Source organism: Lampris incognitus, chromosome 11 (assembly GCF_029633865.1).
Source record: "Lampris incognitus isolate fLamInc1 chromosome 11, fLamInc1.hap2, whole genome shotgun sequence".
NCBI lineage: Eukaryota > Metazoa > Chordata > Actinopteri > Lampriformes > Lampridae > Lampris > Lampris incognitus.
The window spans coordinates 57,887,117-57,904,717 of NC_079221.1; the positions used below are offsets into that span (position 1 = coordinate 57,887,117).

Genomic DNA, 17,601 nt, shown 5'->3' on the forward strand with positions numbered 1-17,601 from the left:
CGAGTCGGGCTGATGTAACGCTGTAACACATTAAATTCCATGTAACGAGTCGGGCTGATGTAACGCTGTAACACATTAAATTAGATGTAACGAGTCGGGCTGATGTAACGCTGTAACACATTAAATTCCATGTAACGAGTCGGGCTGATGTAACGCTGTAACACATTAAATTAGATGTAACGAGTCGGGCTGATGTAACGCTGTAACACATTAAATTACATGTAACGAGTCGGGCTGATGTAACACATTAAATTAGATGTAACGAGTCGGGCTGATGTAACGCTGTAACACATTAAATTACATGTAACGAGTCAGGCTGATGTAACATTAAATTAGATGTAACGAGTCGGGCTGATGTAACGCAGTCACGGGTCTCATCAACGACATTAACCAAATAATCTGACATGTGACTTCCTGGGATAACGTCTCGATGGCCGGATGTGGAAGTGAGGTTTACGGAAGTCTGAGTTGCCGAGGGTGCCGGAAGGCCTCAGTCTGAGGGCGTGGCTTCGTGCCCCCCCCCCCCCCCCCCGCTGGACTGTGCGGACTGCTTCGTGGAGAGACGGTGTGTGGAAAGAAAGAGAGGCTGGTCCCGGGTTGTCTGGGGCAGCGGAACGTGGCGGCTGTTGGCGAGGGTTTCTTCGGTTCCGGCGTGGCCGCAGATGGGAGAGAACTCGTGTTTGTCGTGCGGAGGAGGAGGAAGAAGAGGAGGAGGAGGTGAAGGAGGAAAATAAATCGCGCAGCCGGACGAGAAAAGGAGGGACGCCGGGAAGCAAGCCAGACTGCAACGCTCCGCGGCTGAGCCGCCACGACGGATAAAGTAAGAAAACCCAGCGAGCGGTTCGGCCTTACGGACGGGCAGGACGTGTGTGGTCCCGAGCGGAGGGCAGAGCGGCCCAGCGAGCGGTTCGGCTTTACGGACGGGCAGGACGTGTGTGGTCCCGAGCGGAGGGCAGAGCGGCCCAGCGAGCGGTTCGGCTTACGGACGGGCAGGACGTGTGTGGTCCCGGGCGGAAGGCAGAGCGGCCCAGCGAGCGGTTCGGCTTTACGGACGGGCAGGACGTGTGTGGTCCCGGGCGGAAGGCAGAGCGGCCCAGCGAGCGCATGTAGGTCGCTGGGCCGCTCTGTGCCGGACGGAGCCAGCCGGAGCCAGCCCCTCTCTCTGCAGGACGCACTGCGCTCGTTCAAACGGCCGCTTGTCTGCCTTTATCCGCTCACACGGGACGACGAGAAGGGCCTGCTGCCTGCCTGCCTATCTGTCTGCCTGCTGCCTGCCTGCCTGCCTGCCTGTCTGCCTGCCTGCAGGGCTGCCTGCCTGCAGGGCTGCCTGCCTGCCTGCTGAGCTGCTGCACGGCTGCCTGCCTGCCTGCCTGCCTGCCTGCCTGCCTGCCTGCCTGCCTGCCTGCAGGGCTGCCTGTCTGCCTGCCTGCCTGCCTGCAGAGCTGCTGCACGGCTGCCTGCCTGCCTGCAGGGCTGCCTGCCTGCCTGCAGGGCTGCCTGCCTGCTGAGCTGCCCGCTGAGCTGCCCTGCAGGCCTGCTGGCGGTCAGTAGGACAGCCGTCTGTCGTCAGCATGAGCAGACCCCTTTTTAACGACATGGCCGAATGACAGATGTGATGAAGACGTGCTGCTGGTTACATGTCCACCTTTTCTAACACAAACCAGAGCTAACAGCGACCACAGCAGGTTTGTTTCAGCCCTCCTCTTCTGCCGGTGTGTCAGTAAACAACCCACCCACTCTCTGTGGCGAGACTCGGGTGGCGCCAGCACACGCTGCTGTCTGAGGTGGCTTGGTGTGGAGCGTGTGCTGGACTAGGTTTTTCCTGGTGTCTGGCTTGTGAGGTGGTTTTTCCTGGTGTCTGGCTTGTGAGGTAGTCTGTGAAGTGGTCTGTGAGGTGGTGTTGTCTCCAGCAGGCCCGTCATGTCTTCACTGCCCTGTTCTATTAATATGGCACACACACAACACACCCTTTATTTCACATTCCAACCTTCCAGCTGACGCTCCTCCACACCACTTCAGAGTGTGTGGTGGTGGTGGTGGTGGGCATGGTTATGTCCGGAGATTGAGCTCTTGAGCTCTGCTGTGAAGGAAGACAGGAAAGGAGAGGTGGTGGTGGTGGGGGCAGCATGGTTATGTCCGGAGATTGAGCTCTTGAGCTCTGCTGTGAAGGAAGACAGGGAAGGAGAGGTGCTGGTGGTGGTGGAGGGGGGGCATGGTTATGTCCTGAGATTGAGCTCTTGAGCTCTGCTGTGAAGGAAGACAGGAAAGGAGAGGTGGTGGTGGTGCTGGTGGTGGGGCATGGTTATGTCCTGAGATTGAGCTCTTGAGCTCTGCTGTGAAGGAAGACAGGAAAGGAGAGGTGCTGGTGGTGGTGGTGGTGGTGGTGGAGGGGGGGCATGGTTATGTCCTGAGAATGAGCTCTTGAGCTCTGCTGTGAAGGAAGACAGGAAAGGAGAGGTGCTGGTGGTGGTGATGGTGGTGGGGGGGGGCATGGTTATGTCCTGAGATTGAGCTCTTGAGCTCTGCTGTGAAGGAAGGCAGGAAAGGAGAGTTGCTGGTGGTGGTGGTAGTGGGGTGGGGGGGCATGGTTATGTCCTGAGAATGAGCTCTTGAGCTCTGCTGTGAAGGAAGACAGGAAAGGAGAGGTGCTGGTGGTGGTGATGGTGGTGGGGGGGGGGCATGGTTATGTCCTGAGATTGAGCTCTTGAGCTCTGCTGTGAAGGAAGACAGGAAAGGAGAGGTGCTGGTGGTGATGGTGGTGGGGGGGGGCATGGTTATGTCCTGAGATTGAGCTCTGCTGTGAAGGAAGACAGGAAAGGAGAGGTGCTGGTGGTGGTGCTGGTGGTGGGGGGGCATGGTTATGTCCTGAGATTGAGCTCTTGAGCTCTGCTGTGAAGGAAGACAGGAAAGGAGAGGTGCTGGTGGTGGTGATGGTGGGGCATGGTTATGTCCTGAGATTGAGCTCTTGAGCTCTACTGTGAAGGAAGACAGGAAAGGAGAGGTGTTGGTGGTGGGGGGGCATGGTTATGTCCTGAGATTGAGCTCTTGAGCTCTACTGTGAAGGAAGACAGGAAAGGAGAGGTGGTGGTGGTGGTGGTGGGGGCGGCATGGTTATGTCCGGCGATTGCGCTCTTGAGCTCTGCTGTGAAGGAAGACAGGAAAGGAGAGGTGCTGGTGGTGATGGTGGTGGTGATGGTGGGGCATGGTTATGTCCTGAGATTGAGCTCTTGAGCTCTGCTGTGAAGGAAGACAGGAAAGGAGAGGTGGTGGTGGTGGGGGCAGCATGGTGATGTCCGGAGATTGAGCTCTTGAGCTCTGCTGTGAAGGAAGACAGGAAAGGAGAGGTGCTGGTGGTGGGGGGGGGGCATGGTTATGTCCTGAGATTGAGCTCTTGAGCTCTGCTGTGAAGGAAGACAGGAAAGGAGAGGTGCTGGTGGTGGGGGGGGGGCATGGTTATGTCCTGAGATTGAGCTCTTGAGCTCTGCTGTGAAGGAAGACAGGAAAGGAGAGGTGCTGGTGGTGGGGGGGTATGGTTATGTCCTGAGATTGAGCTCTTGAGCTCTGCTGTGAAGGAAGACAGGAAAGGAGAGGTGCTGGCTGCTGTCAGTCTGCAGACTGCTGTAGCAGAGCTGTGGCGGTGTGACGTAGCAGGACTCCCCTCGGTAAACTGGGCTTACATGGGTTTGTAACTCCTTGTTTCTTCATGGTGGCAGTGTGTCTGCGCCTCTTGCCCTGGTGGAGGCCATGTTTTTCTCCTTCTGGCTGAAAGGTGAAGACATATTAATGATCTCTAGTCACATGACGTCTCGATGTTGTCATATGGTCAAACACAACACAGCACTTCCTGTGGCGGCTGAATGAAACCAGACAAAGGTGTTCACTTGATCAAAGACATGGAAAGATGTGCAGACATGTTGTCATGGTAACATTCCCTCACATTCATGTCGTAAATTGCAGCCAGTCTTCACACAGAGACTGTGACCAGTACTCAGACGAGGACCAGCCAAACCTGACGACAGTTGCTGTAGATCCAGTATTATTACCCAGTATAACCAGTGTAACCATAAGCAGGTCAGTACCGTTGGTGTCGGTGGAAGCAGAGGCAGCGGAGATCCGGTCTTTGCTTGGTTCGTGTCTGATTGTTGACCCGTTGTGTGTCTGAAGGGTTAGACATGGCTGCTTGTGTGGCGCTGCACCTGAACACCTTTGCACAGTGACACAGAGGAGGTTTCTTGGGAAACTTGACTTGCAACGATGCAAATGTGCTCACCTCCACATCTTACCAGCACATCATCCTCGTTTGTCTTCTACACGTCATGTCAGTGCTGAACAGTCCAGCAGGGCCGCTTGTCTTCTGGACTGACATTGAACCAAAGAGCAGCATGGACAAAGAGGCCGACAGTTCACACACCAACACACAGAGGACAAAAAGTAAAACACACAACAAAACAAAATGTGGATAAGCCAGTGGTTATCCTGCACTTTAAAAAAAGATATATTCATTAAATTTTTCATATACAAAGAACAAAGCAGCTCAGACACAACATGACAAATAAAATTAGTTGGCGCAAATAAGAAAGAATAAATAATGATAATAACAACAATCTACTACTACTACTACTACTTTCGGCTGCTCCCGTTAGGGGGCGCCACAGCGGATCATTGGTTTCCATCTCTTCCTGTCCTCTGCATCTTCCTCTGTCACACCAGCCACCTGCATGTCCTCCCTCACCATCTCCATAAACCTCCTCTTTGGCCTTCCTCTTCTCCTCTTCCCTGGCAGCTCCATATTCAGCATCCTTCTCCCAATATACCCCGCATCTCTCTCCTCCACACATGTCCACACCATCTCAATCTTGTCTCTCTTGCTTTGTCTCCAAACCGTCCAACCTGAGCGGTCCCTCTAATATACTCGTTCCTAATCCTGTCCTTCTTCGTTACTCCCAGTGAAAATCTTATCATCTTCATCTCTGCCACCTCCAGCTCCTCCTCCTGTCTTTTCATCAGTGCCACTGTCTCCAAACCATATAACATAGCTGGTCTCACTACCATCTTGTAAACCTTCCCTTTAACTCTTGCTGGTACCCTTCTGTCACACATCACTCCTGACCCTCTTCTCCACCCACTCCACCCTGCCTGCACTCTCTTCTTCACCTCTCTTCTGCACCCCCCGTTACTTTGGACAGTTGACCCCAAGTATTTAAACTCATACACCTTTGTCACCTCCACTCCTTGCGTCCTCACCATTCCACTGTCCTCCCTCTCATTCACGCATAGGTATTCCGTCTTGCTCCTACTGACTTTCATTCCTCTTCTCTCCAGTGCATACCTCCACCTCTCCAGGCTCTCCTCCACCTGCACCCTACTCTTGCTACAGATCACAATGTAATATGCAAACATCATAGTCCACATAGACTCCTGCTTGATCTTGTCTGTCGACCTGTCCATCACCATTGCAAACAAGAAAGGGCTAAGAGCCGATCCTTGATGTAATCCCACCTCCACCTTGAACCCATCTGTCATTCCAACCGCACACCTCACCACCGTCACACTGCCCTCATACATATCCTGCACCACTCCTACATACTTCTCTGCAACTCCCGACTTCCTCATACAATACCACACCTCCTCTCTCGGCACCCTGTCGTATGCTTTCTCTAAATCCACAAAGACACAATGTAACTCCTCCTGACCTCCTCTATACTTCTCCATCAACATTCTCAAAGCAAACATCACATCTGTGCTGCTCTTTCGTGGCATGAAACCATACTGCTGCTGCTGATCATCACCTCTCCTCCTCTTAACCTAGCTTCTATTACTCTTTCCCATATCTTCATGCTGTGGCTGATCAACTTTATACCTCTGTAGTTGCTACAGTTCTGCACATCGCCCTTGTTCTGGAAAATCGGTACCAGTATGCTTCTTCTCCACTCCTCAGGCATCCTCTCACTTTCCAGGATTGTGTTAAACAATCTAGTTAAAAACCCCACTGCCATCTCTCCTAAACACCTCCATTCCTCCACAGGTATGTCATCAGGACCAACTGCCTTTCCACTCTTCATCCTCTTCATAGCTGCCCTCACTTCCTCCTTGCTAATCCGCTGAACTTCCTGATTCACTATCCCCTCATCATCCAACCTTCTCTCTCTCATTTTCTTCATTCATCAGCCCCTCAAAGTACTCCTTCCTCCTTCTCAACACACTCTCCTCGCTTATCAGCACATTTCCATCTCTATCCTTGATCACCCTAACTTGCTGCACATCCTTCCCAGCTCGGTCCCTCTGTCTAGCCAATCGGTACAAGTCCTTTTCTCCTTCCTTAGTGTCTAACCTCTCATACAACTCACCATACGCCTTTTCCTTTGTCTTTGCCACCTCTCTCTTTGCTTTACGCTGCATCTCCTTGTACTCCTGTCTACTTTCTTCATCTCTCTGACTATCCCACTTCTTCTTTGCCAACCTCTTCTTCTGTATAATTTGCTGTACTTCCTCATTCCACCACCAAGTCTCCTTGTCTTCCTTCCTCTGTCCTGATGACACACCAAGTACCTTCCTAGCTGTCTCCTCACTATTTCTGCAGTGGTTGTCCAGCCATCTGGCAACTCTTCACTACCACCCAGTGCCTGTCTTACCTCCTGCCTGAACTCCACACAACAGTCTTCCTTCTTCAGCTTCCACCATTTGATCTTCGGCTCTGCCTTCACTCGCTTCCTCTTCTTGGTCTCCAAAGTCATCCTACAGACCACCATCTGATGCTGCCTAGCTACATTCTCCCCTGTCACCACCTTGCAGTCTCCAATCCCTTTTACAAACCTCAATTCCAGTGAAGTTGGGACGTTGTGTAAAACGTAAATAAAAACAGAATACAATGATTTGCAAATCCTTTTCCACCTAGTATATTCAGTTGAATACACTACAAAGACAAGATATTTAATGTTCAAACTGATAAACTTTATTGTTTTTTTGCAAATATTACCTCATTTTGAATGTGATGCCTGCAACACGTTCCAAAGAAGCTGGGACAGGGGCATGTTTACCACTGTGTTACACCACCTTTCCTTTTAACAACACTCAATAAGCGTCTGGGAACTGAGGACACTACTTGTTGAAGCTTTGTAGGTGGAATTCTTTCCCATTCTTGCTTGATGTACGACTTCAGTTGCTCAACAGTCCGGGGTCTCCGTTGTCGTATTTTGCGCTTCATAATGCGCCACACATTTTCAATGGGAGACAGGTCTGGACTGCAGGCAGGCCAGTCCAGTACCCGCACTCTTTTACTACGAAGCCCCGCTGTTGGAACACGTGCAGAATGTGGCCTGGCATTGTCTTGCTGAAATAAGCAGGGACGTCCCTGAAAAAGACGTCGCTTGGATGGCAGCATATGTTGCTCCCAAAGCCTGTATGTACCTTTCAGCATTAATGGTGCCTTCACAGATGTGCAAGCTACCCATGATGCCATGGGCACTAACACCCCCCATACCATCACAGATGCTGGCTTTTGAGCTTTGGGCTGATAACAATCTGGATGGTCCTTTTCCTCTTTAGCCCGGAGGACACCACGTCCATGATTTCCAAAAACAATGTGAAATGTGGATTCGTCAGACCACAGCACACTTGTCCACTTTGCATCAGTCCATCTCAGATGAGCTCGGCCCAGAGAAGCCGGTGGTGTTTCTGGGTGGTGTTGATATCTGGCTTTGGCTTTGCATGGTAGAGTTTTAACTTGCACTTGTAGATGTAGCGACCAACTGTGTTAACCGGCCATGGTTTTCCCAAGTGCTCCTGAGCCCACGTGGTCATATCCTTTACACAATGATGTCGGTTTTTAATGCAGTGCTGCCTGAGGGGTCGAAGGTCACGGGCATTCAATGTTGGTTTTCGGCCTTGCCGCTTACGTGCAGAGATTTCTCCGGATTCTCTGAATCTTGTGATGATATTATGGACTGGAGATGATGAAATCCCTAAATTCCTTGCAGTTGTACGTTGAGAAACGTTGTTCTTAAACTGTTGGACTATTTGCTCACGCAGTTGTTCACAAAGTGGTGACCCTCGCCCCATCCTTGCTTGTGAACGACTGAGCCTTTCGGGGATGCTCCTTTTATACCCCATCATGACACTCACCTGTTTCCAGTTAACCTGGTCACTTGTGGAATGTTCCAGACAGGTGTATTTTGAGCATTCCTCAACTTTCCCAGTCTTTTGTTGCCCCTGTCCCAGCTTCTTTGGAACATGTTGCAGGCATCAAATTCAAAATGAGTGAATATTTGCAAAAAACAATGAAGTTGATCAGTTTGAACATTAAATATCTTGTCCTTGTAGTGTATTCAATTGAATATAGGTGGAAAAGGATTTGCAAATCATTGTGTTCTGTTTTTATTCATGTTTTACACAACGTCCCAACTTCATTGGAATTGGGGTTTGTAGATCGTGCCTTCTACATAAGATATAGTCCACCTGTGTGCACTTTGCTCCACTCTTTTTTGTCACCCTGTGTTCCTCCTCCTTCTTGAAATATGTACTCACCACAGACATTTTCGCGGCTGTAAATGCTGAAGGGATAGTACGTTCTGGTCTGTGCCATGCTTTAAAGCCCTGGTCTTGACACCCTGGTAGAAAGTCTGGGTCATCGGGCTTCTTTTTTTTTTATTTTGATTTTGATATACTGTATTGATCCCTGTAGGGAAATTATGCTCTGCATTTAAGCCATCCTAGCTGTGTAGCTAGGAGCAGTGGGCAGCCACTGTGCAACACTCGGGGACCAACTCCAGTTTGTCTTTCCGTGCCTCGGTCAAGGAAACAGACAGGAGTATAATAAACCCTAACATGCGTATCTTTTTGATGGTGGGGGAAACTGGAGCACCTGGAGAAAACCCACCGCAGACACAGGGAGAACATGCAAAGTCCACACAGAGGACGACCTGGGATGACTCCTAAGGTTGGACAACCCCAGGGTTCAAACCCAGGATGTTCTTGCTGTGAGGCGGCAGCGCTAACCACTGTGCCACCATACCGTGTCATCCTATTACGTGTCAGAATAGGAGTAAGAGGGGATTTTAACCGAGCATGGCCCTCTAGTATGGATGGACCTCCAGGCTTTGACTGTGCTTAAAGTGATAGGGTTAGTACAGATGTCCTTGACAGACTAAAAGTTATTCATAGATAACAAATTCAACAAAGAGCATTTGGACTGAGAGGTTTTCAGTGTCGAGCCAAATTGAGGCTCGATCATATTTGAGTCAATCCACTATCACCCAGTGGTGTACTGCCAGGTGATAGTCTCACATTTGGTATATCTAAGCCCCCATCAGAGCCAGCCATTTGAAGTTTTGCGATCTTCAGTTGGGGCTTCCTTTTGCTTCAGATAACGGAACTCAGCCAGCCTTGAATCACTTTAATAACCTTGTTTGATAATTAAACCATGATCATCTGCAGTGGGTACAGTAATCTGGGGAAGATGTTCATTTTAATGAGAGCAATCCTACCCAGCCAAGAAAGAGGTAGGGGGGTCCAACGATCTAAATCTGCATTCATAGCATCCAGAGGGTGACCACTGGAAAGGAAAGGGCTCTTACAGGCATGTGACAGATGTTAGAGACCCCGGTGGCATGCCCTCAGACTCTGGTAGTTAATTTTGTACGCAGAAAATGTACCAAATGTTGAAAAATGGTTTGGATCATGCAGGTAGCAGAGGTTTTGTGGTCTTGATAAAAGTATCAACACGTCATTTGTGTATAAAGTAATTTTAGGCTCCCTCTCTCCAATGAGAATACCAGGTATTCGAGCATTCTGCCTAATTGCTTGGGCCAGTGGCTTGATAGTAACATTGAAGAGCAATGGGCGAAGAGGTTTACCCTGCCTATTTTCATGTTGAGGGGGAAAGTTTCTAGATCTCAGCCGATTAGTCAGAACGGTTGCCGTTGGAATATGGTAAAGAACCCTTACCCAATTGACAAAGTTATCACCCAGATCTCCAGTGTAGACCACTTGACCCTGTTGAATGCCTTCTTGGCATCGAGAGTAAGCAAAACGGCAGGGTCCTTGTAGCGCTGGGGTAGCTGAATGGTATTAAGGAGCCTTCTCATATTATCGGGGTGATGAACCTCCTCTTGGGACACCTGTAGAATAGCCAGGAAGAACATGGCATATGGTATCCCATGCTCCTGTAGCTACTGTTTCACCACATCATTTGCCTTGCATTTCTTCATCACCATTGCTGAGAAGTCATTGTAGAACTAGAGCCTGGATCTGTTGGACATTAAGGCACCATCATCTTGGCTGGCACGGCATGCTGCTTCCATCACCTTCTGCTTATCTCTGAATATGTGAAATCGCAGCAGTAAGCTGTGGTTTTTATTCAGGTCTTGTTTCGGTGCTAGCGAGTGGTGCGCTCTTTCCAGTTTTATACACCTGGCTTTGGTAGTCATCTTGAGGATGCTGGGCAGCCATGATTCAGAGAAATCCACCAGCTGCCTCTGTGCCTTCTGCCAAGACAACGACCTGAATATTCAGGCGCCTGCTGTAGTTCTGTGCCATATCCAAACTCTCCGTTAGAGCAATGACCTGCTTTTCCAGTTTGAGAATCATCGGCTCATGTGATGTGGCGTAGTTTTCGACAGCTAGAATTCTGGCCTCTGCTTCATCTAGCCTCTGTCTAGTAGTCTGGAGCTTTGCAAAATGCTTATAAATAGTCTTGGCCAGGGGACTGAGTTTTTCATCAATTATTTTTATAGTATTGGCAGTCATCAGATTAAGGGCTTTAGCTAGGGCAGGGTCAAGTTCATCTGAGATATCAGATTTGCTCTGGTTGCCATCTTGTGTGCACTCGCTGGGCACAGATGGGTTGTCTTTTTTGTCACTGTTCCTTTGGTTTCTTCCCATTTTGTCAAAAGACTGTGGCCAAAAAGTTTTCTAGGGACATAGCATGAAATGTTCATACCAAAGTGGCTTCCAATGCACAGTTTTTGTCAGGATAAACAAATAATTAGAACCAAGTAAAACGGACCTTTATCCAAAACATTGTGCTCACCTCACCACCATCAGGTGACCCTCTCCATGCTCTATTTTCTATTCTTCCTTTGTTTTTACTTGTTACAATATTTCTTCACTGATCCCTGTCATTTGGACTTGTAAAGGTGACACTAGTTAAGTTTTGGAAAATGGTGTTTTAAGATGCTACTGGCTTATCTCTTCATCAGCTCTTGTGTTAAGGGGTTTCTTCATCCAATTTGACATTTCTTCTGAACTCTATCCAACTGCTTGAGATGAAATACTTGGGTTTTTTGGGGGGGGGGGATTTTTTTCCTCCTTTTCTCCCCAATTGTATCCGGCCAATTACCCCACTCTTCCAAGTTGTCCCAGTCTCTGCTCCACCCCCTCTGCTGATCCAGGGAGGGCTGCAGACTACCACATGCCTCCTCCCATACATGTGGAGTCGCCAGCCGCTTCTTTTCACCTGACAGTGAGGAGTTTCACCAGGGGGACGTAGCGCGTGGGAGGATCACGCTATTCCCCCCCAGTTCCTAACAGGCACCCCGGCTGACCAGAGGAGGCGATCAGGACACATACCCACATCAAGCTTCCCACCCGCAGACACGGCCAATTGTGTCTGTAGGGACACCCGACCAAGCTGGAGGTAGCACGGGAATTTAAACTGGCATTCCCCCTGTTGGTAGTCAACGGAATAGACCGCCACGCCACCTGGATGCCTGCTACATGTTTTAAATGCTTGGATACCATGGAATAATTGGTCACCTCCTGAGAGCTTTGTGATTGGTCCATACACATAGACAAAAGAATGTCCTACATCAGAGCGTCCAGGCGTTCTGCGTGGTTAAGGCACTAATGAAATGGCTGTATTCTCACTTCCTGGTTCTGAACATTGGCAGTAATGCTAGCAGGTCTCTAGTCATCAAACTACCATAACTGATTGTCATGTTGGTACCAGCCTCCTATCTACACTCTGACACCATGGTGGCTTACTGACGGTAGACCTGCTTTAAAGGCTGTATGTGTGAAAGTGTCTTGGTCTGGCTTACTTCACCGCTGGAGTCGGCATGTGGGCTGGTAGTCTACCTGACAGCCTGATGGACTACTGACAAACTGGCAGTGTGACAACCAGGTTACAGGTTACAACTAGGTTTTTCCAGATGGGATCATTGAGCAGAGTGGCGCTGGAGGGCTTTTCATCCCTCCATCCATTGTTTTAACCACTTATCCTGCTCTCAGGGTCACGGGGATGCTGGAGCCTATTCCAGGGCTGGTCACATGTTGCTGATATAATTGAGTCTTTTCTGTTTCCCCATGAGAAACATACACGGGGGGGGGGGGGGTGAAGATCTAGATACTCATCAAAGCAGTATGTTTCTATAAAACCTGTCTAATCACAAGGGAACATGGCTTTACAGTTCGTCCTGATCACACCAACATGTTTGTCTGTCTGCTAGATGTCTACCGACGGAATGGAAGCAACAAGCATTCTTCCCATCCTTAAGAAGAAACTTGCCTTCCTCTCAGGTACAACACACACACTCACACACACACACACACACACACACACACACACACACACACACACACACACACACACACACACTCTCCTTACTTAACAAAAATGAGCTGTGTGTCTTCCTGTCTATAGGAGGTAAGGATCGGCGCAGTGGTCTCATACTGACCATCCCTCTGTGTTCAGACCAGACCAGCATGGAGGAACTCAGCACCACACTGGACTACCTACTCAGCATCCCCAGGTTCACACACACTATATACATGTTGAGTCCAGAAGGTTGAATCAGTTCATCTGGACACAACGTTTATTAACAGAAACATTTCATCATCATCTAAGTGACCTCTTTAGTCTCACCTGACTGCAGGTACCCCACCCTTATAAACAATACAATGACTGCAGGTACCCCACCCTTATAAACAATACAGTGACTGCAGGTACCCCACCCTTATAAACAATACAATGACTGCAGGTACCCCACCCTTATAAACAATACAGTGACTGCAGGTACCTCACCCTTATAAACAATACAGTGACTGCAGGTACCCCACCCTTATAAACAATACAGTGACTGCAGGTACCCCACCCTTATAAACAATACAGTGACTGCAGGTGTCCCCACCCTTATAAACAATACAGTGACTGCAGGTACCTCACCCTTATAAACAATACAGTGACTGCAGGTGTCCCCACCCTTATAAACAATACAGTGACTGCAGGTACCCCCACCCTTATAAACAATACAGTGACTGCAGGTGTCCCCACCCTTATAAACAATACAGTGACTGCAGGTACCCCACCCTTATAAACAATACAGTGTCATAACCACCCAAACCAACCACCAGTTTCGTATGCAAATATGGGTGTGGGCATTAACTAGAGTTACAGTGGCCATGTGTACTATTCACAGAGGGTTGGGGAATAGTTGCAGTCACAGCATTGTAAGATGGTGACAGATGTACTCTTAGCCCCCCCCCCCCCTCAGTTCAGGGACGGTTGTTCCCTCTTCACATAGATGGCCTCTTTGACTCCCCATTCAAACCAGCGTTCCTGCCTATCAAGGATGAAACGTTTCTGTCAGTAAACATTGTGTCCATGTATTTTCCAAACACTGCGTCTCAGTTGCTTTCAAACCCCAAAACTTGCTGCACCAGAAGTTGGTTCAACCCAAGGATCGGTTCCCCCGGCACAAACAGAGCAATATAGTGTAGCTGTTAAGTGCCAGGAGGATTGCCGTGACTTGTACATTGGGGAAACTAAAGAGATGCTGGCCAAGAGGATATGCATGTTAGGGTTAATACTCCTGCCTGTGCCCCTGAGCAAGGCAATGGAAAGAAGTGGAGTTGGTCCTCGGGTGCTGCAGCTGCCCTCTGCTCCTATACAATTGGATGGTTACATGCAGAGACACATTCATAGTGAGAATGCAATGACAAATAAAGTGTCCTTCTTCTTCTTCTTTCTTATTAAGACACTTTATGTTGGGTTTTCCTTTAATTTTTGTCTGTCTGTCTGTCTGTCTGTCTGTACTATGACTGTCTGTCTGTATGCATGTATGTTTATATAAACACTGAAACTACCGCATTGAACAGTTACTTCCTCAAACTTCCTCAACAACTTACACACACAAGGAATACACTTCCGAACCCTCTTATTCAAAAAGAATTATCCCGGACGAGCCCCCAATTGTTATGTGTCCCGTTAAATGTCCAGGGGATGCGGGGAAGTAACAAAGAAAAAGTAAAGTATCCCGGAGGAATAAGAAAGGTGGGAGGCGGAAGCAGGTGTAAAAACAAACGGGTTTATTAACAAAAACTATCCATCCATCCATGAACTGAACCACTTATCCTGCTCTCAGGGTCACAGGGATACTGGAGCCTATTCCAGCAGTCATTGGGCGGCAGGTGGCGAGAAACCCTGGCCAGGCTTCCAGGCCATCACAGCGCTAACAAAAACTAACCCTAAGCAAACATATACAACAAAAAAGGGCAACTGAAGGCGCTGGCTCGAAACTAACCAGGCTTAGATAACAAACAAACTCAGATCAGACCAAAAAGAAAGAAACAAGAACAATCAATAACAGGTTTCACCCTCCTTCTCAAGGAGTATTGACCATTAACACAAGAGCTCTCTCTCTCTGGCTGCCAACAATGGCCCACTGGCCCTGCTGGGCGTCTCTCTCTCTCTGGCTGCCAAAATGGCCCACTGGCCCTGCTGGGCGTCTCTCTCCAAGTTATATCGAGGGTATGCGGGTGACGTCACAGATGCAGAACTCACGGCGGTAACGTGCCACTGAAGGGCAAAAAGACTGAGTGGCAGCGTTAACGTCCAGCTTGAATACATCAAAAACGCATCTAAAATGGGAAAGAGCTGTTGTGCGATAGACTGCACTGACCGATTTCGCAAGACATCGGGGTTATCTTTTTGCAGACTACCGAAAGATAAGGTAAAGAGAAACAAATGGATCACTGTAATTCGCAGAAACAACTGGAATCCAGGCACCGAATCGTGGATTTGCGGTTCCCATTTTGTGTCAGGTAGGCTAACGTTAGGCTATGTTGGATATTTGGGTAATGTTAAATGGTAAAATCATAAAGTCATATACTGTATTGACTATTCATCAATTAAATATTTAGCATCTTTCATAAGTTTTTGTCAGCATATTTTTTAAAACCGTCCTTGTGTTGTGTTCTACAAACAAAGGGGAGAATGGTTGGCTTAACGTTACAGTTTTTACAGTTGTAATTTAATAAAATAAAATAAATATTTGTACAACCCTGTCCACATAGAACCAGAATGCCCATCGGTGTCGTCGTCACTTTAATGTCGCCAACAACTCCCGCCTTGACGTGCGACCAAGCATCGAGACTTTTTTATATCTTCAGGCTTTGCTTTGTGTATTTCCCTGGTGTAGAAATCAAGTCCATATGGTTATCAGGAAACTTGATTTGTGGCCAAATGTTAAGGTCCACGGACCACTGGTTATTTGGTAAGCTGTACGGGTCACTGTCAAGTCCAACTTCCTGTAATTTAAGCAGATAATCTTGAGTTATAATCCTGGTGTCACGGCTTCCCCTACTGGAAGCAGCCATGTTGCAGGATGTTTTGCCACTCACTAGGACTGGGGGCGTGTTCCAGTGGGACAGTGACATCAATGCATGCCCTCTATCCCCAGCTGATGAGGGGCTGAAATCACCTGGGCTCAACAGGAGGCGGGGCTTTACCCGGAGAGGGAGAATGACACAGATATACAACACACACACGGCACTGGGGCCGTAACACTCTGTATAATCCTGTTCTCTGTCTCTCTCCCTCAGTGAGAAGTGTAAAGCTCGTGGGTTCACCGTCATCGTTGATGGACGCAAGTCTCAGTGGAACATCGTGAAGACTGTGGTGCTCATGTTGCAGGTAGGAAGACATTTGTTGGGGCACCAGTATTGCTGTGGGAGGGTCTGAATCTGCCTACCGTTTAGCAAAAGTTGCTTCCATTGAGCCAAACCATGACAGTTATTATCCCAGTTCAACTCCTGACTGTGGACATTTAACTGCTACAGCAGGAGGACCTGCTTCACACACACCATACACCATAGGTCAAAGGTTAGGACTGACAGACTTCGCACCACCTGTTGCTAAATAGACGTTTTTGCTGTAAAGGGATGGAGACACCTTTCTCATTTGCCTTCTAACACACTCTCTCTCTCTCTCTCTTTCACTCACTCACACTCTCTGTCTCTCTCTCTGTCTCACCCTGTCTCTGTCTCTCTCTCTGTCTTTGTCTCTCACTCGCTCGCTCTCTGTCTGTCTGTCTCTCTGTCTCTCTGTCTCTCTCTCTGTGATTGTGCAGAATGTGATCCCAGCAGAGGTCTCCCTGGTGTGTGTGGTGAAACCAGATGAATTCTGGGATAAGAAGGTCACACACTTCTGCTTCTGGAAGGAGAAGGACCGCCTGGGCTTTGAGGTGAGAGGGGGTCACACGTAGAGGTCACCAAGGCTGTGCAGGTCCTCCTGGAGGCTTTCTGTACATGGCTCAGTAGAAGGTTGGCACACCAGCAGCAGTAAAACATCGTGTTATACAGAAGTCCCATCCTACCTGAGAAGATGTAAGATAGAAGATACAACTGCTACCAGTCTTCATGAAGTCTGCTCATGATTCTTCTATAAATTTATTTCTGATTCCCCCCCCCTTTTTTTTTTTCCTCCCAATTTAGTGGCCAATTGATCCCTATTTAAGTTCAAACACCCACCCTCGTACTGCATGCGTTCGCCAACTGCATCTCTCCGGCCGGCAGTCTCGAAGGAGTCGCCTCGCCACTTTCGTGACAAGGCGACTCCAGGCCGAACCACTGCTTTTTCCAACACACACAGAGACGCATTCATGTGACGAACACAAGCCGACTCCGCCCCCCTCCCAAAGACAGCGTTGCCAATATTGCCGCTTCATCGAGTCCGGCCATAGTCGGATCTGACAAGACCGGGGTGCGAACCCCGGTCCCCGTGGGCAACTGCATCGACACAAAGCCGATGCTTAAACCACTACACCACCACGGACCCATGATTCTTGCATTATTTTGTGTAATATTAGAATTATTGTTGTTGGTATATCTGTATAACACAGGGATTTGAACAGGCGATCCCCATGTTGGTAGGCAACAGAATAGACCGCCACACTACCCGGATGCCAACATCCATATTTTTAAGTTGATTCGTGTATTGTTGATCATTCATGCTCAGAGCAAATAATGTAAAGGCTGGCTGGAATGATCAGCTGAGGCTAGGCCCGTCTGGTAGCCTGACAGTCACACACAAACAGTTCACATAACGTAGAGGCTGGCTGGAATGATCAGCTGAGGCCAGGCCCGTCTGATAGCCTGACAGTCAAACACAAACAGTTCACATAATGTAAAGGCTGGCTGGAATGATCAGCTGAGGCTAGGCCTGTCTGGCAGACTGAGAGGCAAACACGAACAGTTCACTTAACGTAAAGGCTGGCTGGAATGATCAGCTGAGGCTAGGCCCGTCTGGTAGCCTGACAGTCAAACACAAACAGTTCACATAATGTAAAGGCTGGCTGGAATGATCAGCTGAGGCTAGGCCCGTCTGAT

General features: G+C 48.8%; 1 protein-coding gene across 1 annotated transcript in view; it reads left to right on the plus strand.

Moving 5' to 3' along the window:
• The first annotated feature begins 565 nt into the window (after positions 1-565).
• The window catches only part of sestd1 (SEC14 and spectrin domains 1), a 63,480-nt gene continuing 46,444 nt past the window's right edge, over positions 566-17,601 (plus strand). The window contains exons 1-5 of the mRNA XM_056289263.1: positions 566-820; positions 12,444-12,513; positions 12,638-12,746; positions 15,817-15,907; positions 16,344-16,457. Coding sequence (XP_056145238.1) covers positions 12,444-12,513; positions 12,638-12,746; positions 15,817-15,907; positions 16,344-16,457 — 384 coding nt within the window. The 5' untranslated portion in view covers positions 566-820. The remainder of the gene's footprint in view (positions 821-12,443; positions 12,514-12,637; positions 12,747-15,816; positions 15,908-16,343; positions 16,458-17,601) is intronic.